The sequence below is a fragment of the Eptatretus burgeri genome, chromosome 14 (genome assembly GCF_056783735.1).
Source record: "Eptatretus burgeri isolate ZD-2024b chromosome 14, Ebu_testis_v1, whole genome shotgun sequence".
NCBI lineage: Eukaryota > Metazoa > Chordata > Myxini > Myxiniformes > Myxinidae > Eptatretus > Eptatretus burgeri.
In genome coordinates, this window is record NC_140974.1 from 27,676,513 (window position 1) to 27,700,537 (window position 24,025).

At 44.8% G+C, this 24,025-nt stretch overlaps 1 protein-coding gene across 22 annotated transcripts in view; it reads right to left on the bottom strand.

Moving 5' to 3' along the window:
• The window catches only part of LOC147012859 (disks large homolog 1-like), a 295,559-nt gene that overhangs the window by 202,452 nt on the left and 69,082 nt on the right, over positions 1 to 24,025 (bottom strand). For 3 of the 22 annotated variants that reach the window (XM_085854173.1, XM_085854158.1, XM_085854154.1), the window contains exon 1: positions 2,546 to 4,088. The exons of 9 other annotated variants lie outside the window; for them this stretch is intronic. In XM_085854173.1, the coding sequence (XP_085710299.1) occupies positions 2,546 to 2,938 (393 nt within the window). In that variant the 5' untranslated portion in view covers positions 2,939 to 4,088. Of the gene's footprint in view, positions 1 to 2,545; positions 4,097 to 5,805; positions 5,901 to 24,025 lie in introns of those variants that run through there. 10 more of the 22 variants (XR_015051087.1, XR_015051088.1, XM_085854161.1 and 7 more) reach the window with 8 other exon arrangements.

Genomic DNA, 24,025 nt, shown 5'->3' on the forward strand with positions numbered 1-24,025 from the left:
TGACACTGGAACGAGTTTAGAGCCGGGTTGGGAATTGAACCCAGACCAGACGGCTCAAATGCGAGCATGCATAACTCTATGTCACCCTGGCAGCTCATAACAATCACTGATTACCTGCCTGTAAAAACAAGAAAATAAAAGACACCATTCTGTGGGCCACCATGTTGAATGATGTCACACACACACACACACACACACACACACACACACACACACACACACACACACACACACACACACACACACACACACACACACACACACACACACACACACACAGGTCGAAATATAGAGTGACGGACACATTACCTGGAAAGATGAAGTGAATGAAGCATTGTAATCAATTTCCTTCCGCTTGATGCCACAAGCGTTCCAATTCACGCTGACAATGGCTTTGTATCCACCCAATCATATACGAAGACGGTGACAAACAGAACCAAGTGACAAAGATGGCAATCAGCACAGCAGAAAGCAGAGAGGCCTTCTTCGAGCAACATATCGCGTTAAAAAAAATCTCATCCTTCATTTGAACATTTAGCGCAAGCAGGTTCATGCTGCACAAGCAAGGCCCCTTCTTACTGTAGCAATGTCTGTCGTGTTGAAAACAATGACGAGGTGTTGAAAAGGAAGAAAGCAATTATCTTCCACCTGATACGACTGGACATCTGTGGATTAACAATGACACGGGCTCACAAAGAGATCTCGGAGAAAGTGTAAAACCTTCACAATAATAAGTCATGAGGTTATAAAGATGTGGATTTTGGAGACTCAACATCACTCAAAGCCACAAGCAGTGGTTTGTTGAAGTTCATTTTTCAAAACTATCCTCGACCTTCCTCAGCAATAGCTCGGGAGAACAGCACAATAGCATGCAATGTGACGTCACAGCATCGTCACATCTTCCAGTGACAGGAAGCTGGTATGAGTGAGACACGAGATATTAACAGGTGATTGGAAATGAAAGGAGCAGGAGTTTGATGGCCTTTAACACACAATAAAAACAATGGATCTTTCAGGACACCGTTATAGTGAAATGCCATGAACATCATTTCCAAAAGTCCCGTCTCATGATGGGTTCATTTTCACAAGGGTCAAAAGCTTTAAAAAAATTACATCCAAAACTACAACTTAGCCTCAATGTGGCTGAACTGAATAGCGAGTCTAATAATCATGTGGTAATTATCACAGTGCATGGATGTGAATTACATCAGTAATGTGTTCGGACTTGCACATCACGGGTACAAACACGTGAAACCATCGTGCCCTCCAGAGGCGGGTCAATCCGACGGAGGTCAGCACACGAGACCGCACTGCCAATGAGGCCGTGGGGAGCTCGAGGGGCTGCAGAGCCATACTCAAGGCCAAAGGCTGACAGTGAGGCTTGGTGTGGAAGACAAAGGTGTAAAAGTGCTACGCAAGCACCGATGCAGAAAGCAGTGCTGCGACAGAATATCAACCGAGGGTGGATGAGAACCGCAGTAACACAATCAGTCATTCCCGATGCAGGGGGGGCGAGGTGAGGGGCAGTCCTGCCACCAGACGGCCGGATGGGGCGAGGCGCAGACCCGACGATGGACGGGAATTTGCACCGATTTCCAAAACGGTGCCATGCCGAATGTATGTCGCATGAAAATGTAACGATATCATTCGCAGAAAGAAACGGTCCTGCACCAGTTATGGAGCAGCTCGGTTTGAATGTACACCGAGACGCAAGGACGATCAATCTCCACATCACACTCGTGTTGCGGAACCAAAGGACAAATGACGTTACACATCTCACAAAGGTCATAGCAGTTTGAAGAATGTCTGCAGGTGCTCACTCATTTCTCATTTAGTGTCGCCTTTACCTCACAAAACTAGGCCCACTGTGGCATTTTCAAAGTCACATGCAAAAGCCAATTACGTTTCGATAACCACTACAGCTAATAGCATGACTAGGGGGGTGGGGGGTAAGGGGTATGAGGAAGGGAGGAGGGAGAAACACACCCAAGAGTTGTTTGTTCGTCACGTGTATGTCTGTCCAAACAAGGTACATCTCCTTACAAACCACAAACATTTCTCACACGTTGGTGTTAGCACATTAATGGGCCTAAATCTCTCATCCCTTTCAACCGAGGGTTTAAATATCTATCCAGTCGTTCCACCTCTTAGAAACTCCACATTCAGATGATCCAAACTGTTTCACAACCAATTAATTCTTCCTTCACCAACATATTTAAGTTATTCAATGGATTATCTATTCAATCCAATTGGCAGTCTGTAAGCTTTGCACTGACAGAAGACTATCTCCCACTTGAATAAACCTCAACTTTGTTATGGATAAAGTTCAATCAATGGACCTTCAAGTTGGTGGACATGTGCATACAAACTTATATATTTATTTATCCATCAACATGACCGTATGACCCGACAAATGAAGTACATTTCAAGACATCGTCCAAAATCAAAATTAGGACAAAGGTCAGGAGAAACACTGATGCACTGAGCTAACACACACCAACCCAAAGGTTACCAAAAGGCAAAATGCACCATAAGGATAAAGTACCTGCTCAGAACTGTACATTCTCCAGCCTCCAGTGCCATCTGCCCACCAATTCTTTGCCAATGGAGTTAGGCCACATGGAAGAGCACTGCTTGGACTCTGTCTGCTGGGCTGTGCACTGCCTCCGGCACAAGGAACGCGACCTCCTGCGCCCGAAGCAGAGCCTCGCCAGTTCACAGCGGACGGCAGAGTAGACGATCCGTAGCTCCCGCCAGTCTTAGGTGGTGGCGGCGGTGGCAAACTGGGATCGGCACCGAGGCATCTACCGGATTGGCGCTGTGAAACAGCGGCGATGGGTGCCGGTGCATACCGAAGATCTCCAGAATACACGGCTGCAGCATCACAGCATTCGGGGTTCCCACAGCAGTAATCGGGGCGATACATGTATGATGCCATAGCATAGGATGGAGTAAGATAAAGTAGAAATAATAAAATACGAGAGAAAATGGGGATAACGTGGCAAAGGTTGTGGCAGAGATGAAATTTAGGTTTTGGGACAATCAACAAGCCAGGGAATCTTCAAAAGCCACATGAGGTAGCAACCATCCGGAGCAGCACGTAGGCAAGGAAGCAGAAGTTTTCACCATTTACATTTGGGAAGATGAGCAATATGAAGTCCTTTAATGTTTCCGAACACGCAAGTGTGCAAATGCCAGGGACGAGTACTTCTGTGAAAGCAGCTGCACAATAGTACCAATTCCAATGGTTGCCCAATTTTTCAACATAAACGCTCTGGCACGTGGCTCACGTCTAATTTGCAGGAGAGACTTGGAAGACGGAAACAAAGGAAATGAGAAAAAGAAATTTCAATCGTGCTTGAAGGATATGGCTGCTAGCGAGACCTGAATGTCAAACCCAAAACTATCACACGAGCCTCAAAGACAACATGTTTGTGCTGGCACGATAACAACAGCATCTTGGACCCAATCACGAATGCCAAAATTGATGGTCGAAGTGGGAAAAGCACCAATTCATCTTTTGTCGATAACTGGCAGTTTATCAGTTTGGACGTCAGCCACTACATGCATCACCATGAGGCTAATTACCACCTCAAAAAGAAGAGGAGAAGAAGAAAAATTACCACCATCGGCAGCAGATGACACGGAAGCCGGAGATTAACGTTCCTCACATGGTGCACAGCCGTTAACGTAGGAATCCTCTCTTGGGGTTCTATTTGAGCTCCATTTTGAGAACAAAAAAAAGCTTGCAGATATCAACATCCAAAGAATTTCACTACACTTGCTTCCCTTCACTTCTAATCGCTAATTCTTCCTTTTCCACCAGTCTCTGGTCCCAGCCATCAAAGTGATTGATTCACACAATCCTCACCAACTGGGCATCTCATGAAAGCTTCAGAGACGGGAGGTGGTGATGACGCTCACTGGACTGTGACGACTGATGGCCGACAAAGCTATTTGTTCCCTGTGCCCGAGATCTTCTTCGATCTCACCTCATCTGAGATCGACGAATGTCGCACGCGATGCTGGCCCGGAATGCGCAGCAACACTAATACAGGCAGAACGGGTGCAACGCGCTTGCGTCCCGCACTCTTCTCCCTCTTCGTTCGTCTTTGTCCCTCCCTCCCTCCCTCTATCTTGGCGGCCAAACGGGGGCGGGACAGTTTCATACCGTTGTGCCTCGAATGCCAGTTTGTGCTTCACTCCAACCAAACAATTTCACTCCTTCAACAGACGGCTCATTGCCGTCAGAACCCATTTGGCCCCGAGGTGCGAAGCATCGAGCTCACCCATCAATTTGCTTGTGCAGAATCTGCCTGTTGCATCGACTCTTGGAGTTGGTGATGCAACAAGTCATATAAATTGACTACAAATGAGATGAAGAAAAAGTTAACACCATTCTCACAAACTGACTTTAAATGTTGACATATAAATATACTAAAAACAATAACAACACAACAAGGGCACTTGGTAGAGCGCATACCTTCACCACGCAATGCCTGGTCCAATAGAACACGTCAGGCCCAATAAATATATTGTTTTCAGCCCTATCTCTCAATGGTGAAGAATCACTTAAAAAATTAATCAAATCTCGTATCCGGATCCGAATCCGGATTCCGATCTTCACTAAAATCGAATCAGTTCGTCCTTGTCATACACCCGACCTGCCCACCAAATTTCCTCCAAATCCGTCAACAACTTTTTGAGATATCCTGCACACAAACAAACAAACAAACAAACAAAGACAGACAGACGGGGATAAAACCTAACCTCCTTCACCTTCAGTGGCAGAGGTAACAATATGGAATGTGAAATAAAGCTTTACAAAGGGTACACACACAAACACCGCACAAGTTCAATCTGACTATTTCACCCTCATGCATCGTTAGATCCTGAACAAAAACATTCAGATGTAGCGAGCAGGATTCTTCACTCACCCCACTCCTACTCCCAACACCATAAACCTTAATGTAAACACCAAGCTAAGTCCAGACACCATGTGAGTATAGTGCACTGGAAGCATCGTACAAAAAAAAAAAAAATTAAACAGGTGACTGTGTCCACAGGTAAGCAGGCAAAAAGTAACAATCTTACCTTACCCTCAGAACCCAAGAGGATCTTCACTTCTACTTCACCAATCCTTCCTCCTCAGCAACCCGCTGCTTCACTGTCATCCCTAACCACTCCCATTCCCATTATACTGTACTCACTTCCTCCCCCAAATACCTACCATTTGACATCACCCACGATTCCACAACAGCCTCCATAATTCTCGTCTCACCGCCTTCCCTCTGTCTTGAACTGTAACAATTCTTTCAATTCCTAAATAACAGTTGATTAATCCAGACATCATCTGCTCCTCAAATTATCCACTTACACTGCCTATCCAAGACAGCCAAACACACCAGACCGCCGCTGTAAGATAATGCCAATATGAAATTCAGTACCAAGGAGAGCATCCACACAGCTGTTCCATCAAACTCGGTGCTCGACCTTACACCTCAACACACCTCATCCAGAATCAGCACCTTCAGAAAAACACGATTCTTACAAAGCATAAATCCCCCCTTCCCCCATTTCCTCCACACAGATCTGATTTAACAGTCTCCATGCACCCCTTACTCTCCATAACAAACTGCTACAACACCCATTTTATACAACTTACACTTCCCACCCATACAACCCACACTCCATCATTACTCTTCTGCAGTACCTCCATTCTTTACACCCCCAATCAATCCTAAATTACAAACATACCCACCGCCTCCCCCGCTCCGAAACAACAGGATGATGTACATTTCTCACCCTCTCTGCATCTGCCATTTGTCCTTCAGCTTCGTTTTTCCTATCCTCATCAAGCCGTCAATTCTTCCCTCACACCCCACAGCTCCAAACACAATGGCTGCCGCAGCATGAGACGATTCCTCTAGGTCCGCAAGATCGAGCTTCAAACGAGCAACTCCAGCAACCAGAGCAGCAGCGCCCACTCATGGCAGCATCGATAGGTTTAAATGAATAAATAAATAAATAAATAATCTTAATACTAATAATACACAGAAATAATAATAATGATAGAATAAAAATAAAATAAAATAATAAAATTCAAGGCCAAACCAAAAGCAGTGGCCACCAATACCCACAAACAAGGAAAAAAAAAAACAATCCCCATTACGGGCCACTCACAAACCTCCCACGGAGTCACAAACCTCACCAGTCATGACCTTGAACTGTGACCCACAACAACTTGAGCTCAGAAAGGAACACAACGCTATTACCTCCACCACCGAAGGTGGAGGGAGGTTATCTTTTCAGCCCTGTCTGTCTGTTTGTTTGTGTGCAGGATATCTCAAAAAGTTATGGACAGATTCGGGAGAAATTTGGTGGGCAGGTTGGGTGTGTGACAAGGACGAACTGATTCGATTTTGGTGAAGATACGGATCTACGAGAATTTTTTAATTTTTAAAGTGATTCTTCACCATTGAGAGATCGGGCCCAAAACCGATACACAGCATATTGCAAAAAATTCTTGCCGCCACTATGTTCTACTGGATCAGGCATTGCGCGGCGGAAGCATGCGCTCTTGTGCTCTAACCGAGTACCTTTCGAGTTGTTGGTTCGAGGAGTTCATGCTCCAAGGATCGACCCAACAATACAATTACACAACCACTGAAATCAAATTATACAATTGTCACCATAGAATGGAATAAGGTAAGCGAGTTCAATCAGAATGCAGAGATTTACATGCCAGGTACTAAAAACAATTTAGTCAACCCACACATGAGCAGCTCATGTTCAATTATTATCAAATAAACATCTGTTATGCACTTCCTATAAAAAGGACAAAACAAAGTTGCACATGAATGCTCTACCTTTTATGCCAAAGCATTTACATGGTCAACACCATTACACATTGTGTGGAACTGCAAGAAACTCGATTTCAGCACGTGTATACCTGTACAGGTGTTCACCTGTACACAGCAAGCTACAGCCCTCCCACTCTGCTTGAGATGTCGAGTCAGAGTTCAACTATAAACACAATGATTAGCATGATGCAGACAAGGTGATTCGTCAATGTGTACGCCGTCACGATGATGCACATTCAGCACGGTGTCCCGTCTGTTTGCGTAGCTGACCACCAATGGATGTGAAAGATCCCACAGGTCTTTTTATGAAGAGTAGTAGGCCTCAAGCTGACACCGTGTATCGTTCAATCCCATTCCGAGGTCAGAGAGACTGAAAAAATAAGCACTGGTAATCTGAGTACGTGGCGAGTTGTAGCACATAAAAAGGTTTAACTAACAGATCCTGCCAGTTTGAAAGTTTTCCACGCATTTATGTCACACTATTTTGTCTTGCATTGAAGGCACTAATTTAGAACCTAGGCCAATCAGAACACTTGCTTGGGTCACATGATATACAAAATGGTGGCACCCATGTCGCGCTGAATGTTTAGTCATGGCCTCGGGAAAATCGCGTTTAAAGTGCTTCATGCACTTTGAGCACGTCGTGAATGACATAACTTCGCCGTTTACGCCTCTTAGATGGAGTGAATATCGTGAATGCCTGCAGACGTGGCTGCAATTGGACAGTGAGTGTCACAATCTTGCCAGCAGACACCAGCATCTGGTCGACTTCGAGTTCACCAACATTCCTGCAGAGGCAGGATTTCACCCTACATGTTATCAACGCTTCATCAACAAGAGACTGATATAACTAAGTTCCAAAAGATGTCTGAAGAGGCAGCTGCAACAGAGTTTGGATAGTGAGGTATCGCTTCAGTGTTCATGTTGAGTACACACGGGCCAGCAACATCAGTCTGCTGTCCACAGGCCGAGTCCACGGATAAAAATGAGGTCACGTTCTGACCTGCATACACCAAAACATGTCCTACCAGCAGTGTGCATTATTTGTAAGAAGGCAGACCGGTACATCAGAGTCTCTCATAAAACAACAAAGGATAGCTTGATGCAAGCTGAAACTTTAACAGCAGGTGAGTACATATTCTAAAGAAATTGATAGAAGACTGGAATTCCGAAATGATTGATCAGGGAAAATACAGACTGATACTCATTTGATCTACGTTTTCAGGGAAATTGCTGGAAGCCGATACTCTCAAACATGACGAAGGCATCCTATTTCACATCAGGGGGAAAGACTGCGTTGCCCTGGAAGTGAGAAACCACAAAGTATTGTTGTAGATTTCCACCCGCCGGCGTGCGAATGACCGCGTCTAACCAATAGTGGTCGCTTCGCCCAACGAACGGACAATCCAGTCGTGACTTTCCGGAACAACGCCAGAAACCAGTCACGGGTTGGTTTTTAATCCGACCACAACCTTGTCCGCAGTCTACCCGCAAGCTACAGGGTCCGATCGCCAAATCTTCGATTTACCTAATTATTTGCGCAGGTAGGTTACCGAGAGATTGTACCTCAACAGGACCGCTTGGAAACGAGCCGCTTAAGCAGCTCGCTTCCTTTTGGGATAACCGAGCGGGGTATTATCGCGCAGTTACCTTGGACCCGATCACTTTGCCGGCTATTTAAAAACTAACTATATTCCGAGTGCAAGATGGGGCAGTTCAATGATGGAATGGACGCAACGAACACGTTTACATTCACACAAGGACATTTATTATAATAAAGCACGTATGCAATTAAACAAGGCAAAACACGAATGCAAATAAACAAGGCAAAACACGTATGCAATTATACAAGCAACAAAAGCACGACAAAAGAACTATAATCGTCTACTTATTATGTACAGTCTCTTGCACTTAACAGCAGTTCCAACTTATTAGACGGGCCCTCGGACACACGTAAGCACACACACACACACACACACACACACACACACACACACACACACACACACACACACACACACACACACACACACACACACACACACACACACACACACACCCAAGAAATGGTGGCAGAGGCCTTTAATAATGAGCTCCAGCTTGGAGGACAGGTGAGCTGAAACTCAGAACCTATCTCAAACCTCTCCACCTCGTGTGGTCTTCAAGTTGTTCGGACCCGGGTTCCAGCGAGAGCAAGCTGGATCCAATCGCCGAGCCGCGATCCTTCTCGAGCTCCCGCGAATCCACCCACGCTTCTCAACACGTGCTGGTGAGACGAGGCGCCGAACCATGCCGCCGATGCGCTGCTTCCCCGAGGAACCACCTCCACGAAGAGCTCGATGAGTCGCACCAAGCCGGGAACCAAAATGGAGAACAAAGAGCTCCACGAACCAAGAAGAAGAAGCCACCACTCGCAGCTCGAGCTAAGCGACCGGCTTAACTTCCCTCCAAACAGGGCAGATTGAAGCAAAAAGCTCTCCTGAGCCAAGCAGAAGCCGAAGCTTACAGAACCGTCAAAGCAAAGAGCCTCCAAAAAGCCTCCTCCCGAGCCAGGCCTCAGCCGAAGCTCACTGAGCCAGTCAAAGCAAAAAGCTTCCGCAGGCCTCAACCCTAACGCAAGCCAAGCAGGACCCGACGGTCTGCTGAACGACTCCCCTCAACTCCCTTCTCCAACTTTGCCCTTCCAACTTTGCCCTTCCAACTCTGCCCTCTCCAACTCTGCCCTCTCCAACTCCGCCCACGAACAAAAGAAAAGATCTCTTCCTTATCCTCTTCTGCCCTCCCCCCACTCCCGATGTGACTCATGACTCATGACCTCGTGCTCCATCCCCCGCTCAGCCACGGGTGGGAGGGAGTTGTTGACATCATGAGTCACGGGACGGCAGGGTTCTTCTTGCTCTTCCCAGAAGAGGGGGAGGGATGTCTCCATTGTTCGTTCCCTAACTATTAAATCGATCCGCAGCACATCTAATCGGTTTCTGAACATTTAAACAATGAAAGGTGAGCTATCTCTGGAACAAGCACTTATCGACATAGCTGACAAAGGAACCTGAATGTTGTGTGCAATCGAATTCCCAAATTCGTAACAGTATGTTACAAAGATTACTGTAAAATTTTGTGGAAAACCCCAATGAAAGTTCAAAGCAGTACAGTTGAGAGGTAAGTTTTGAAACCAATGCTGAAGTATGAAATCACTTTTTGTACCAGAACATGAATTGAAATTTATGCAACGATGTGTTTTTCTAGCTAATTTCCTGCTGGATGAAATGTGTTCAACACTCCAGCACATGTGCCAGCCAAGTAATGATACCAGCATCATCTGCCAGATGGCTGAGTCAGCCATGTTCGCTGTCCCTCTTCAGTGACTTCAACAATTGTGCCTGCATTTTACATTTGCTTTCTAATTTCAGTGGTCTGCATGCAAAAGCCTATGCAGCATTTTGCAGTTTGGTCGTAGAAGAACAAGTGATCAAATATCATGAAGTGTTCCGGATGACGAAACTTGTCACCTTATTCATAAAATGCGTTGAAGCAGAGCGAGTTGGTATCACAGACTTCAGGAAGATGGATCATGATTTGATTTGCCTCCCTGTGTATTTTGTTTGTTGGATCAACAGGTGGTGTCCTTTGGCGGCTACGTTGAAAACAATCATATCCCGATCCTTGCTTAGAAGTAGGTCTAAATGATGTCCCTTTCATGTCAATGTATTCGGTGTTTTCTACAGGTCAGACAAGCTCAAGCTCAAGCTACAGCAAGACTACCCACAGCTTGTATTCCACCAGCCAAATAAGCGGAACAAAAGTCAGCTGGTATTGGTTTTGGACCGCCTCATGGATGAATCTGCAGGGCAGTCAGACGATTCATCCTCCGAAGCAGACTCCACGTTGGTAGATGAAACCCTCGAGAAACCGTCAAGTCATTTACCCGAAGTAGACGAACTGAGGACTCTATCAAGCGGCGCTCATCATCAAGAATGCAATTCGACAACCAACAACTGTGATGGACTGTCCATGGCCTGCTACTGCCGACGATCTGACGCTGTCCTCTGCGAAAGGTATTATTCCAATCGAACTGTATAATCTTCCTGCATGGATTGTTGGTGTGTCCGATGATCCCATCGCCACGAATTATGTTAAGGTAGACAATACTGCTGAGGTCAAATTGACATCAATCTGCCAGGATATCATTTACCTGGCTTCTAACGGCCGGACACAGACACCTAAATCCCTCGCACTAGGCATGACCGTTCGTCACTTGACTGGTTCATCTTGATTACTGTCTATCATCAATAAGCTCGGGCATAGTGCTTCAGTTGATACAATCATTGGGTTAGAAACTACTCTGGCAGAACTTCGACTGGTGAATGAACATGACTGTTCCTCATGGCTTTGCAAAGAGCGTGCCCACTATTCTTGTATGGGACAACATTGATTTCAGGGAAGAGACATTTTCCGGGCGAGGTACTACCCATAATACCAATGGTATAATGGTACAAACGTACGTTAGTGAGGCTACCAGTCATTCAAGGAGGAAATCGTTGAAGAGAGGCTTACGGTCGCAGAAGGCTTCCATCGGTCAAATTGATGATTATCATCTTCAGAAAAAACAGGGGCCCCTCCATATTCCTCAGGAAGCGGGTGCACTAATTTGTGACGACTGCTACAAAAGAACTCTGAAGGCAGCCGCTATCATCGAAGCGGCATACGGTTTGACCAAGGGAGTAGCTGACACGCTTTCCACAATTCCTGGAAGGACAGGCCTTCCATCTTGAGCTTCATAAGAACAAAATATTGGAAAAGTCAGCCATCCATTACCGACCTGTCATAGAATCCTCGCCTACCGAAATGTCGAGCGTAAATGAAATCCTGAATAAGAGTTGAGAAATGTCTGATCAACTGGATTTACCGCAAATGATCTTCGTTTTTGACCAGGCCATTTATTCAAAGGTCCAGCAGATCAGGTGGAAAGACGAAGCCATGACCAATTGGTTTATAGTCCAGCTTGGAGAATTCCACACAGCAATGGCCTTTCTAGCCATTATCGGAAAACAATTTACAGATGCTGGAATGAAAGACATACTGATCGAATCAGAAGTTGTAGCTGAGGGGTCCATCAACGGCGTAGTGAGCGGTCATCACTATAATAGAAGCACGAGATCCCACAAACTCTTAACTGAAGGGCTCCAGAGAATACGTTTCGAGGCTTTCCTCGAATCCTTGTCGGAGGACAAAGAGCAACGCGCTCTCGCAATCATGGGCGACCTTGCTGATGTCTCTCCCAGTGAGGAATTTCTGGGCCTGTCGCCTGGCGTTGCGTTCACCACATTGTTATCTGCCTACGATTCGTTTGTTCAGCAGCAAGGTGAAGAGAATCCCACGTTTGCATTTTGGTCGTCGTACATCGAGATGGTCCATCTACTGTTATTATTCATCAGGGGAACTCATGAGTCTGACTGGAATCTTCATGTGTCTGCTATACGGCACATGCTCCCTTGGTTTTTCTCGTACGATCGATTTAATGATGCTCGATACCTGCCTGCTTATTGGCTGGAGATGGTCACTCTCCCCCTAACTCATCCCGAGGTTCACGAATCTATGACCTCACGTGGTCAATGGACCGTTTAGCGGACAGGCACAGGGTTCTCGTCAATTGCTTGTGACCAGGCAATCGAGCAAACTCTGAACAGAGATTCAAAAACACCAGGGGGGTTGACAGGAATTATCTTGAATCGTGGTGCTGTCCAAAGATGGATCCTGAGCCAAAATGAACGGGCGGCCATTGTCCGCCAATGCAAAGCTATGACTGATACTTCTCGAGACCGTCAGGTCAGGAAGGAACTCGGCCATAGCAGAATTATCGCTGATGAAAAGTCCGTCGCAAACATCGTGTCAGTCATCAAGTCTATGCATAACCCCTTTCATTCCCACCCTACAGAACTGACAAGCATCAGTTCAGGTGTTGTGACCAGCAGTGAGGTCCAACACGACCTGATGTCAGCCAATGAGATTGGGGAGAGGAGCATGTACGAATTCGTTGACAACTGTCTGATAAATCAGTCAGTAGATTTCTTTGCACCCCTCAAGGCATTGAAGCTGAAAACATTTTCAGATCTGGGGAAATCAAAGGCAAAAACAAAGTCAGGTAAGGAGATCATGTTATGCAATGACAAGCAGTTATTTTCTAGACTGCTTATTATTGCACAGAACAGGAGCATCGATCTGCATGACATTCTGTGCTATTCACTGTCTCCTGTCTCGCTGCCACTTGCGACAGCTGATGGCTCCTTGGCAAAGACAACGAAGTCCGCCTTACTTAATGCAATTGAAAGCTCCAACGACTACTTAGTCTCAACAGTGCCTGATGATGGTGCCCTAATCATCGATGGTATGGGCATCCTGAATAAGAGTTGAGAAATGTCCAATCAACTGGATTTACCGCAAATGATCCTCGTTTTTGACCAGGCCATTTATTCAAAGGTCCAGCAGATCAGGTGGAAAGACGAAGCCATGACGAAGAAAGACGAAGCTTGGGCATAGCATGTGACATGCAGTTTCGAGATTCGGCGAACTCGCCGATGCTGTACTGGCTCGACTCATCCAGCTGATGAAGAAGCTGAAATGCAATCGGATGCACTTTGTCACCGACACATACCCAGCTATCAGCGTGAAAAATGCAGAGAGGACGCGTCGTGGCGTTGGTGGGAAACAGACATTCTGCATTCACAACAAACACCAGAAAACGCTAACGCAATGGAAAAAGTTCCTTGCAAACAGGAAAAACAAGGATGCCCTCGTTGAGTTTCTAGTCACTGAATGGCAGGGTGCTGATTTTGGCGCAGTCAGAGGCGACATCAGTATCTACATCGCTCATGGAAATGAGTGTCATCGATTGGATGTCCATGATGCTGTTCTGTCGGTCCAGGTGATAGACGAACTAAAATGTGACCACGAAGAAGGAGACACACACATCTTACTTCATTGCAAACATGCAAGTAATACGCATAGCTGCATAGTCATCCACAGTCCCGATACTGATGTGGCAGTCATTGCCTTGTCTGTGAGCCATGATATTTCTGCTAAAATGTACTTTGCCACCGGAGTGAAGAACAAGGCGCACATCATAAATTTGACGAACGTAGTATCGGCCTTTGGGCCTGAAGTGTCCGCTGCTTTGATTGGCCTTCATACCTTCACTGGCTGCGACTCAACGAATGCCTTCTACAGGAAAGGCAAACGTAAAACATTTCCCATAATGACAGCGTCGGAGGAGTTTACCAATGCGTTTACTGAACTTGGGCAAGAATTCATCCCACCAGAATCGTTGATTGTCCGGCTGGAGACATTCATCTGTCATTTGTATAGGCAGACTACATCTGTTGTAGTCAATGACGCGAGATACAAAGTCTTCTGTCTTGCCTCGTCCTCCCCATGCGAACAAAGCATGTCTCCAATGAAGGATGCTTTAATTCAGCACACGGGTCGGGCCTCGTACCAAGCTGCAGTTTTTCGGCGCTCACTGCAACAAATGATCAATCCCCCGTCCCCTGATGGTCATGGATGGACATTATTAAACGATCACCTCTCCATCAAATGGATGACGAAGCCCCCAGCTCCAGAGAGTATTCTCAAAATAATAAGCTGCAAGTGTCTGAAAACTCATTGTGAAGGTATGCTATGCTCCTGTCGTAAGTCGGGTTTGTCTTGCACCGATTTATGTTGTTGCAAGAATTGCAGGAACTCCACTGAGACTATCACACAACAGCGCTTACAAGGGGATGGAGGTGTGGACATCGACAACGACGAATATCTTGATGAATAACTGTTGGGGTGGAATGGTTTGCCTCGAATGAGACGGGAAAGCGCACTGACCAAATTTATCATGTAAATCCATGGAAAATATGGCATTTTCCATTCACTTTGTAATGTTTTGACGTAAAGAATGCTACTTGAGCCCGTGGACATTCCAAATTTTCGCATACATCGAAGCCTGTATCTTTGCGTATTGACACGACGGTGATGAGTCCAGAAATAAACTATCATACAATTTACTTCAGGTGTGTGCCTTATTATCTATGGATTGATATTTATTGTATCAATGGATTATCATTTATTCATCGGATTCATACCGCCGACCATAATACCAAGCTCCCCTACTCTATATTCTCTATGCTATCCCTGGTCATGATGCAGTCCCCATATGCATCTGGAGGCATTTTTAGTGTCACCCCCTTCATCCGTTGTTTTCCAGACAACCACGAAACGTCGTCAATAAGCAGTATCCCCTCCATATGCCAAGCTTACCCATTTTCGAGAGGACATCTCTGATGGTTTCGAAAATATTTTGGGTTAATTTCGGAGGAATTCATTGAATTTTACGGTCCATACGACAAAAGTACATTTTTTTTAGATTTCCGCTGTATGCTGCGTGCGTAAGTAAGAGCCTTCAAAACTGACGGGGCCACAGAACCATGGGAGGTCGGTGCCTAGCAAAAATTCCGAGGCTGAATTATATGTTCTGACTGAGATACCATGCCACAAAGTCGGCACCGGAGCTAAAAATCCTCCTTTTTAACTCTACATGACCTAGTTTGACGTGGTCGTTCACGGAAACTGGCAGGATTTCAGAGTTAAACTTTTAACACGAGGTCAGGCATGTTGTATACAATAATAAAATGCATAGAAATCGTAGTCCCACGAGTTCAGACCGAAACTCATATTTTTGGCACTATTCCAGGCCTCAGCTTGAGGCCTGTCGGTGATTAATCACCGGCACCCTGAATGAATTACAAACTCGTGCAAAATTTCCTTCAGTCGAACGTCAGGCCTGGACAGCAGGTTCGTGAAATACGTAGGCTAAATCCCCAGCCGACCTTGCAAGTGGGTGGGAGTAACTGTGGCTGTCAAATAAATACTGCAGTAACACAGGATCTAGAACATTCTATTACTAAAAGGAGAAGCGTCCATCTGTGTTCTTCATGCTGTATTCAAAAGGGTTCCTGCTGTCATATACTTATATATTACTAAAACTCTCATCTTGTATGTATGTATGCATGTATGCATGTATGTATGCATGTATGTTCCCGAAATACAGCCAAAACGGTACAGGATAAGGCAAAAATTTAAGGGCCACCTTAATCACCATTCTCCTCTGGTGTGCAATATCAAGTTTTGTACAAATCGGGCAACGAAAAAATTATTAAAAAATCAATTCCCGATTCAGTCAAGTACTCTTCGGGAGAATTTGATCATTGCAAACAACCTCAGCAGTATAGTTTGCTGGAGCTATCTTTTTTTCTTTTTTCTTGAAATGATTTATGAAACAAGCTCGAATGAGCTAAGATCCTCGTCCTCTTAATGATGCGGTCATAAAAACGAATATGACGTCATTGTGATGTATCAGGTTTGTGATAAATTAACTGTGCTAATGCCCGGCTTGATTCCCACAAACAAAATTCAAACAGCTTGCCGAGTTTCGGAGATAATGGTATAGGCGATTTCCATTAGCGGTGATATTATGACGTCTACTTTTTTTCTAGGAAGAATTTCCAAAATCGGAGATGGTTACTGCCTGTGGCATGGGCTTTATGCATATAAATGGCAAGTTTCACGAATATCCAATGTAAACTCTGGGTTGTGAAACAAAAAATGTCAAAAAATTGGAATGACGACATAAAAATTGATATGATGTCATAGTGATGTATCATATGTGTGGTAATTCATCTCTGCTAATGCCCTGTTCGATTCCTGTAAACAGAATTCAAAAAGCTTGCCTAGTTTCGGAGATAACTTTTTAGGTGATTTCCATTAGGGGAGATATTTTGACGTCATAAGTTTTTTTCAAGGAGGAATTTTCAAAATCGGAGATGGTTACTGTCTGCGCAGGGTATTTTTACATATATACACCAAGTTTCAGGAAGTTTCAATGAAAACTGTAGGCTGTGAAACAAAAAAGTCCACAAGAACAACAACGTGAGTAAGACTTAGAGATCCTCCATGAGGATCTAATAATCTCAAACATTTAATTCAGACAAAGAACGATTTATTTTTAAGCATAAAATAAACATCGCCATTTTGATGTTCTACTTTCGTGTTCATTAATAAATAAAATTGTACTTAGAATATTACGCACAATAACTTCTTCGACTTTCTTTTATGCAGTTTTTTTTTCACATTGACGCGCAATATCAAGTTTCATTCAAATCGGGCAACGAAAAAATTTATTAAAAAATCAATTCCCGATTCAGTCAAGTACTCTTCGGGATTATTTGATCAATGCAAACAACCTCAGTGGTATCGTTCGCTGGAGCTATCTTTTTTTTTGAAATGATGTTTTTGATCAACCGCTGTCACAACGGGAACCCAACGGGTTCACGGGTCGTCTAGTAGAATAATAAAAAATATGGTTCACTTGTCTTAAGGTGAATAATCGATTCACTTGTTTGGAAAACCAACAATCGATTTACTTACAAGGATTCTTGACAATTTAACGTTTGGAAAAAAAAAAAATAATCATGATTTGGACTTTTAATGCAGCGCTTCCAACGGTATGACAGCAGAAACCCTTCATAACTCAAGAGTTGGTAGAACACCTTACCCCAAATAGTGTTAAAGTATAATTCAATTAAAATAAAATAATGATTATAAAGGTTGTAAAAAAAAACAAAAATAAAAAAAAAAATCCAGAAGTTTACCACCGTGGTGCAGTCTTACACACAAACTTATTTAAGATGTCAAAGTACTGCAAAACTGTGGGTTTTTGGAAGTGTGAAGGAAATGTGTGTCCTACAGTGTTCAAGTATATAAAGTAAATTTAAATAAAATAATGATTTTAAAGGTTGTACAAAAAAAGAAAAAAAAAATCCAGAAGTTTACCACCGTGGTGCAGTCTTACACACAAACTTATTTAAGATGTCAAAGTACTGCAAAACTGTGGGTTTTTGGAAGTGTGAAGGAAATCTGTGTCCTACAGTGTTCAAGTATATAAAGTAAATTTAAATAAAATATAGATTGTAAGGGTCGGATAAAAAAAATTAATTCCAGAACTCCATGACACCATCAAAACACGTTGCATTAGTTATTAGTGCCTGTACTGTTGTTTATGTCCTCCACGATGTCATGAAAAACAGTAAATGTTCTGTTGGGAATGATTTTCTGTCTGCCAGGCAGACAGGCAGACAGGCTAAAAAAAATATCTCACCACTCTCTGTGCTTGTGCAATCAGGACAAATTTAGAGACAAAGGACATATTTGTAAAATGCCACATTTGTTTTCCGATTGATGTTCAAAACATCACATTCAATATAAATGAGGTTGTTCCTCGATCATAAACTGACATTTGTGGACAGAAGGACGGACAGACAGACGAGCAATCGCTTAACCTCGCTCTTCGCTCTTCGCTTCATGTGCGGGGTAATAAAGCGGGACGGCAATGGAAGGAGCACACAAACAACCACAGCCACGATGACAACACCGTGTTATAAAAGACCCTTTTATCGTGTGTTTCGCATCATTTTACATCCTCAGTGAGGCTAACAGATAGACAGACATGAAATATGCTTGGGTCTTTTGATTGAAACAGTCAACGAAGCGATAGCAGGTACGGCCAGAATCAAACAAAAAAGTGATCCAATACACACGAAGGAACTTGCAGGTAAATCACGTGCAGGACAAACACATTGGTGCTCATTAGTGTACTTTTACATCAACTGCATGGCTCTCCACTGGTGGGAAGGCAATGGCAAACCACGCAGTGTAATCCTTGCCATGGGGCAAACCCAAAGGTGTGGACACGGGGGGGGGGGGGGGGAGAGATGGATGAAGATAAAACACGCATTGTATAATTGTATATGGGATTTGACCCCGGGTTCGATGAACTGTGAACCAGAGGCTCAGATGGGAGCAGCAGCAAGCCAACCCCAAAGCAGAGTTTTCAAATTTCCACCCATTTTGAAGTTAAAGGGTGGTGGCTGACAAACAAGCAGGTGATGGTGAGCCAATTTATCTGGAGGCCCACCAATTTGTAGGCAGCAGCACCAATGTTAACCATCTGGTGCCAAGATTTTTCTTCCGCATCCCTTAAACAGAACCACGGGGGGGGGGGGGGTAAGTGTGTGCACATTCACAGAGCTAGCATTACGAACGAACAAACGAAGGTGCCAGCAATCTGAAAGCAACGCAATAAGCATTTATAGTGCACTTGTGCAAGATGTCACCATGGAAACATACAAAATGACTTCACCAGTTTGTCTTTTGTGAGCTGTTCCATGGGGCTTGAAGCTTTGTTAGACAGTAGAGAGCACCTGCCGAAATGTTTGAAGCTTTTGTACAGACCATGATCCTTTCACCACAAGGAGGAATAATTTAAAATAAAAAACACAAAAACCACATACACCTGTACACACGCACTTTATAAACGTGCTGATATATCACTGATGACTGTGTCCATGATTTGATTGTAGTGTTCAAGAAGTATGGTCCGTAAAGTCGAGTCAGAGACACAGTTGTTCACCTGGTTTACTCGAGGAATAACAAGGTATAACGAGGCGATGCAAAACAGAGGGGGTTTATCTGCAATTCAGAATAGATCCTTGTTGCGTACGTTGGGATTTTAAGTGTGCAATGTGAGATACAATTTGACAGAACGTGCTATTTGATATGGTTGAGATTGATCGTGAGCTGTTGGGATGAGGGGGGGGGGGTTGAAATGGAAGAGGGGGTAAATATGTAACCAGGCACAATGATTTTCAGCACATATTCCCTTTGGATATGCTCACAACAGAAAGCTATACCAGGACTTGAAGCAAAAGGAAGGCTGGCCAGCCAGCTGGACAAATGCTATGTCCGTTTGAGGAGATTTACACATGGCATGGCCAGAAAAACTGCAATTGACCTACTTTACAGGCATGCAAACTATGGATACCAAAACCACTCTGCAACGAGGAATTTCGAAGGCAACACACAAAACGAAACTGGCAAACAAACTTAATGAATAGAATACAAAAGCATTGTCAGCATATAACATTAAAACCATGAGTTTTGCTTGTGGTCGAAACTTCCCAAAAATATCCAGTACTTCACCATAATAGATAGCAGGGAAACTCAAAAAGATGATCCTTCCACCTTGGCACAGCTCATAAAACCCTCCAACCCCTGCTCGTCTAACCCTCCAACCCCTGCTCGTCTAACCCTCCAGCCCCTGCTCGTCTAACCCTCCAACCCCTGCTCGTCTAACCCTCCAACCCCTGCTCGTCTAACCTTCCAACCCCTGCTCGTCTAACCCTCCAACCCCTGCTCGTCTAACCTTCCAACCCCTGCTCGTCTAACCCTCCAACCCCTGCTCGTCTAACCTTCCAACCCCTGCTCGTCTAACCCTCCAACCCCTGTTCGTCTAACCTTCCAACCCCTGCTCGTCTAACAAACCACCCCCCGATGGTATAACCCTCTGCTCGTCTAATCCTCTACCCTCTGAGTGACTTCAAAAATTCACGTGAATTATTGTCAAAGGTAGAGATATAAAAATTATTACCTCCGCCACCGATGGTGGAAGTTGTGTATTCATCAATTTGTTTGTCTGCCTGTGTTTGTGAGCATGCACTTCACTGAGTGCTGTTCTGGGATATTCATATTTGTTCAGTCTTTCCATCACCTGGAACACTTTTCTCATACCTTTCCTCAATAATCAAACAACAGTGAATGTGCCTCTTCAGTCAAATGCATCAACATCCAAATTCAGGGGCTCATGCACTCTTCGGGATTATTTGATCAATGCAAACAACTTCCGCTGTATAGTTCGCTGGAGCTATCTTGTTTTTGTTTTGTTTTGAAATGATTTTTTTTTATCAACCGCTGTCACAACAGGAACCCAACGGGTTCACGGGTTGGCTGATTGAATTTAGAATTAGAAATCGTCTTTGGAAAAGGATCGTGGAGAAGAACAGTACAGAGAAGAAAATGAGACTGTAGAATATTCGGCAAACAAATAACACAATAAGCAGGTATCAATCACCACTAATTACAACAAAGCAGATTTGGTTCCCTCCAAATCCCCCCATATTTCATAGTTTGATCGACAATTGCAGGTCTATATGAAAGACATGTTGACAAATACAGGAGCAATGATCATAAGAGCGGTGTCATGACAACTTCACATCTCCATGAGTTGGACTTTTTCATTGCAGTTCTGATGTTATAATGTTATATGAATCATCAGGTCATGTGATGGAATTAAATCACCAGTCACTAAAACCCAGCAGACGCTGTGGAAGAAAAAGCAGGAAAAACTTCTCCGTGACTATGTGCATCGTATCTTGGCCACCAATCCAGCAAAATAAATAAAAAACAATTATGAAATAGGTTAATAGATGAAGTGATGCCCTCAGACGCATCGTGCGTCTCAGCTAGAACTTCATCTACAGGTCGCTGCAAAACAAACACAAGCATGTTAGATGAGATGGAAGTCGACACCAGATGTCAGAAGTAGTCAAGCTTGTTTAATAAATAATGTCGCATCGTCAACTCAGACGAGGTTTGCAGGATTGACGCTTACTGGGCGAAATAACTCGCTGATCCATGTCTGCCTATCAGACTACGTTAACAGAACCAGTCACCGAGGGAACACAATGATGTGAACATGGTTCTTCACAAAACAGCCACGAATGAGAAAACCACCAATGGATTTGGGGATATGGACAACATCATCAAACCAGGAGTCACCATGTTAAAAAAATAGTGTTGAACACAAGGGCAATCTTGCAATTTCCTAATGTTAAGGTGAAGCCACCACATCCAAGCACTTGTTCAGGAAGGTAAACATATTGTAATTTCTATCCTTTTGGGAAAAATTCCATTAAGACGTCTTTAAAATTGACCATCAGCAGAGATTCAGAGCAGACATTTCCCAGATAAGCGTATCATGCAAATGTGACATCTAAAGGTGAGCAAATGGACATTGGAAGGACAAATCCAGGCAAATGTCTGAAGATTCCTCCACCAGCAATCAATTTCAAGCATACAGCACGATTCCGCTATTCTACAGCTTTCTGTGAGGAAAGCAGGAATCCACCAGTACCCCAGGGGCCTCGTCTGGCCATCCCCAGGCAGATGCCTGGCCCAGCCCCATCTCCTTGAGTTGTTGATCAACCTGTTGCAACCATGAGGCATGTGGTCAGCCCATTGGCCTCCTCCACTCACGAGACTCCCTCGCTGAGAGAATTTGGTGAGCAGGATCAGCGTCAGGAAAATGAGCCACATGTCGATACAGTTGCAGCTGACGCTCACGGACTATGCAGATAACAAATCTCATTTGAGTCTCTCTCAGCAACCACACGTTGGAAACAAAGTCCGACCAGCGATAGCCAAGGATTCTCCAAAGAGACCTGGTACCAAAGGAATCAAGTCACTGCCTCACATCACTGGTCACAGTCCAAGTCACATCCGGAGAGCAAGACTGGAGGCACTGGGGACCTGAAGGCTCAACTTTCCTCCTCCTGCACAGGTACCGGCAGTGCCACATCCCATGATCCAGTGAATCCATGACTATCCAGGCCTGACCAAGACATCTATTTACCTCCTGCTAACAGCCAGCAGAGACATGAATATCACTGCCAAGGAAAGTGAATCTCTCCGTGACCTCAACATCCTCACCACAAAAAGGTACAGACAGGATAGCAGCATCCAATATGTCATTGAAATCCGGGATCTTAGTTTTGATCCAGGAAGCCCGTAATCCCAGTTGCTCCGACTCCTCATTCAGCACCTCCAGGGCCCCCAAAAGGATATCACGAGTCTCCAAAAAGATGACTGCATCATAAGCGAAATCAAGGTCAGAGATCTTGACATTCCCAAATGATGCACCACAGCTTGATCTCTCAGACACCCTCCCCAAAATCCAGTCCATACAAGCACTGAAAAGTGAGGGCCAGTACACACCCCCAACAAATTAGTGACAACTGGAAATAAGTCAGAGATGGGACCACCACATCTCGCAGTACTCTCAGTACCAGAGAAAAGTTCAGACATCAGATTTATCAGTTTTGGTGGCACCCCACGAAGACCAAGAATCCTCCAGAAGGCAACCCAATTCACTGAATCAAATGCTTTGCAAAGATCAACATCTGCCACAACCAGCTCCTGCCAAAACTGTCATCTGCGTTCGGTGAGGACCCAAAGGGCAAGAATACGGTCAATCGCTGACCTCTTTGGTGTAAAGCCTGACTGCTCTGGACACTGGTGCTCAAGCAGATGGTGGCGAATCCTATGAAGAGATATCCGAGCGAAGACCTTGCCCGGTAATGAGAGCACCGTCACACCTCTGTAGTTGTTGCAGTCCTGGCGATTACCCTTAACTTTCCAGAGAGAGCAAACAAACACCCCCCTCTTCCAGTCAGTTGGCATGATGCCTATAATCCAGGCAGAGCACAGACCTGCACGCAATGACATGAGTACAGCATTTACACCAGCCTTAAGAAGTTCAGCATGGATGCCACAGATCCCAGGAGCTTTGCCCCATTTCAACCGGTTCACCACAGTGTGCGTTTCCACAAATGAAGGTGGATGACATTTGATTGGAGAGTCGGCAATAGAGACAGTAACACTCCTGACATCCAACTCGACTTCTTGCGGATCAGCCTGGTACAACCGCTCAAAGTAAACGGCCCAGCGAGCCTTCACTTCGGACTCCTCTATTAAGAGCCGAACACCCTCCGCTCTAACTGCAGTCCACTGAGGGATGGGCTTTGAGGAACACAATGCAAAATATTCCTCTGTAAACCAGGCCAAGAATCACTTGACCACAGGTGATGCTCTCCACCCTCACAGATTCCTCACCCATAGGCCAAATTGTCCACCCTTAGCACAAGTACAGATTTACACCTCAGCTCCCTGACCAGCTCAATTCTGCCATTCAGCCTGGTCCTGTGACTCTGGTGAATAGTACCCAGTGTCCCTTGCGAGAAAATTCTTCGCCCGACAGTGAGTTCGAAGACATTCACCGGCAACATCAAGGATGGTGGTTTTGAAGGCACTCCACAACTCTTCAGGATTCCACAAAGCACCCGGATCCCCCAAATCCCAACTCAGCCTGTTCGCAAACTCCTCAGCTACCCTCTCTTCCTTGAGCTTGCCAACATCCAGCCGAGGCTGGGATGGTACCATTCTCCCGGATT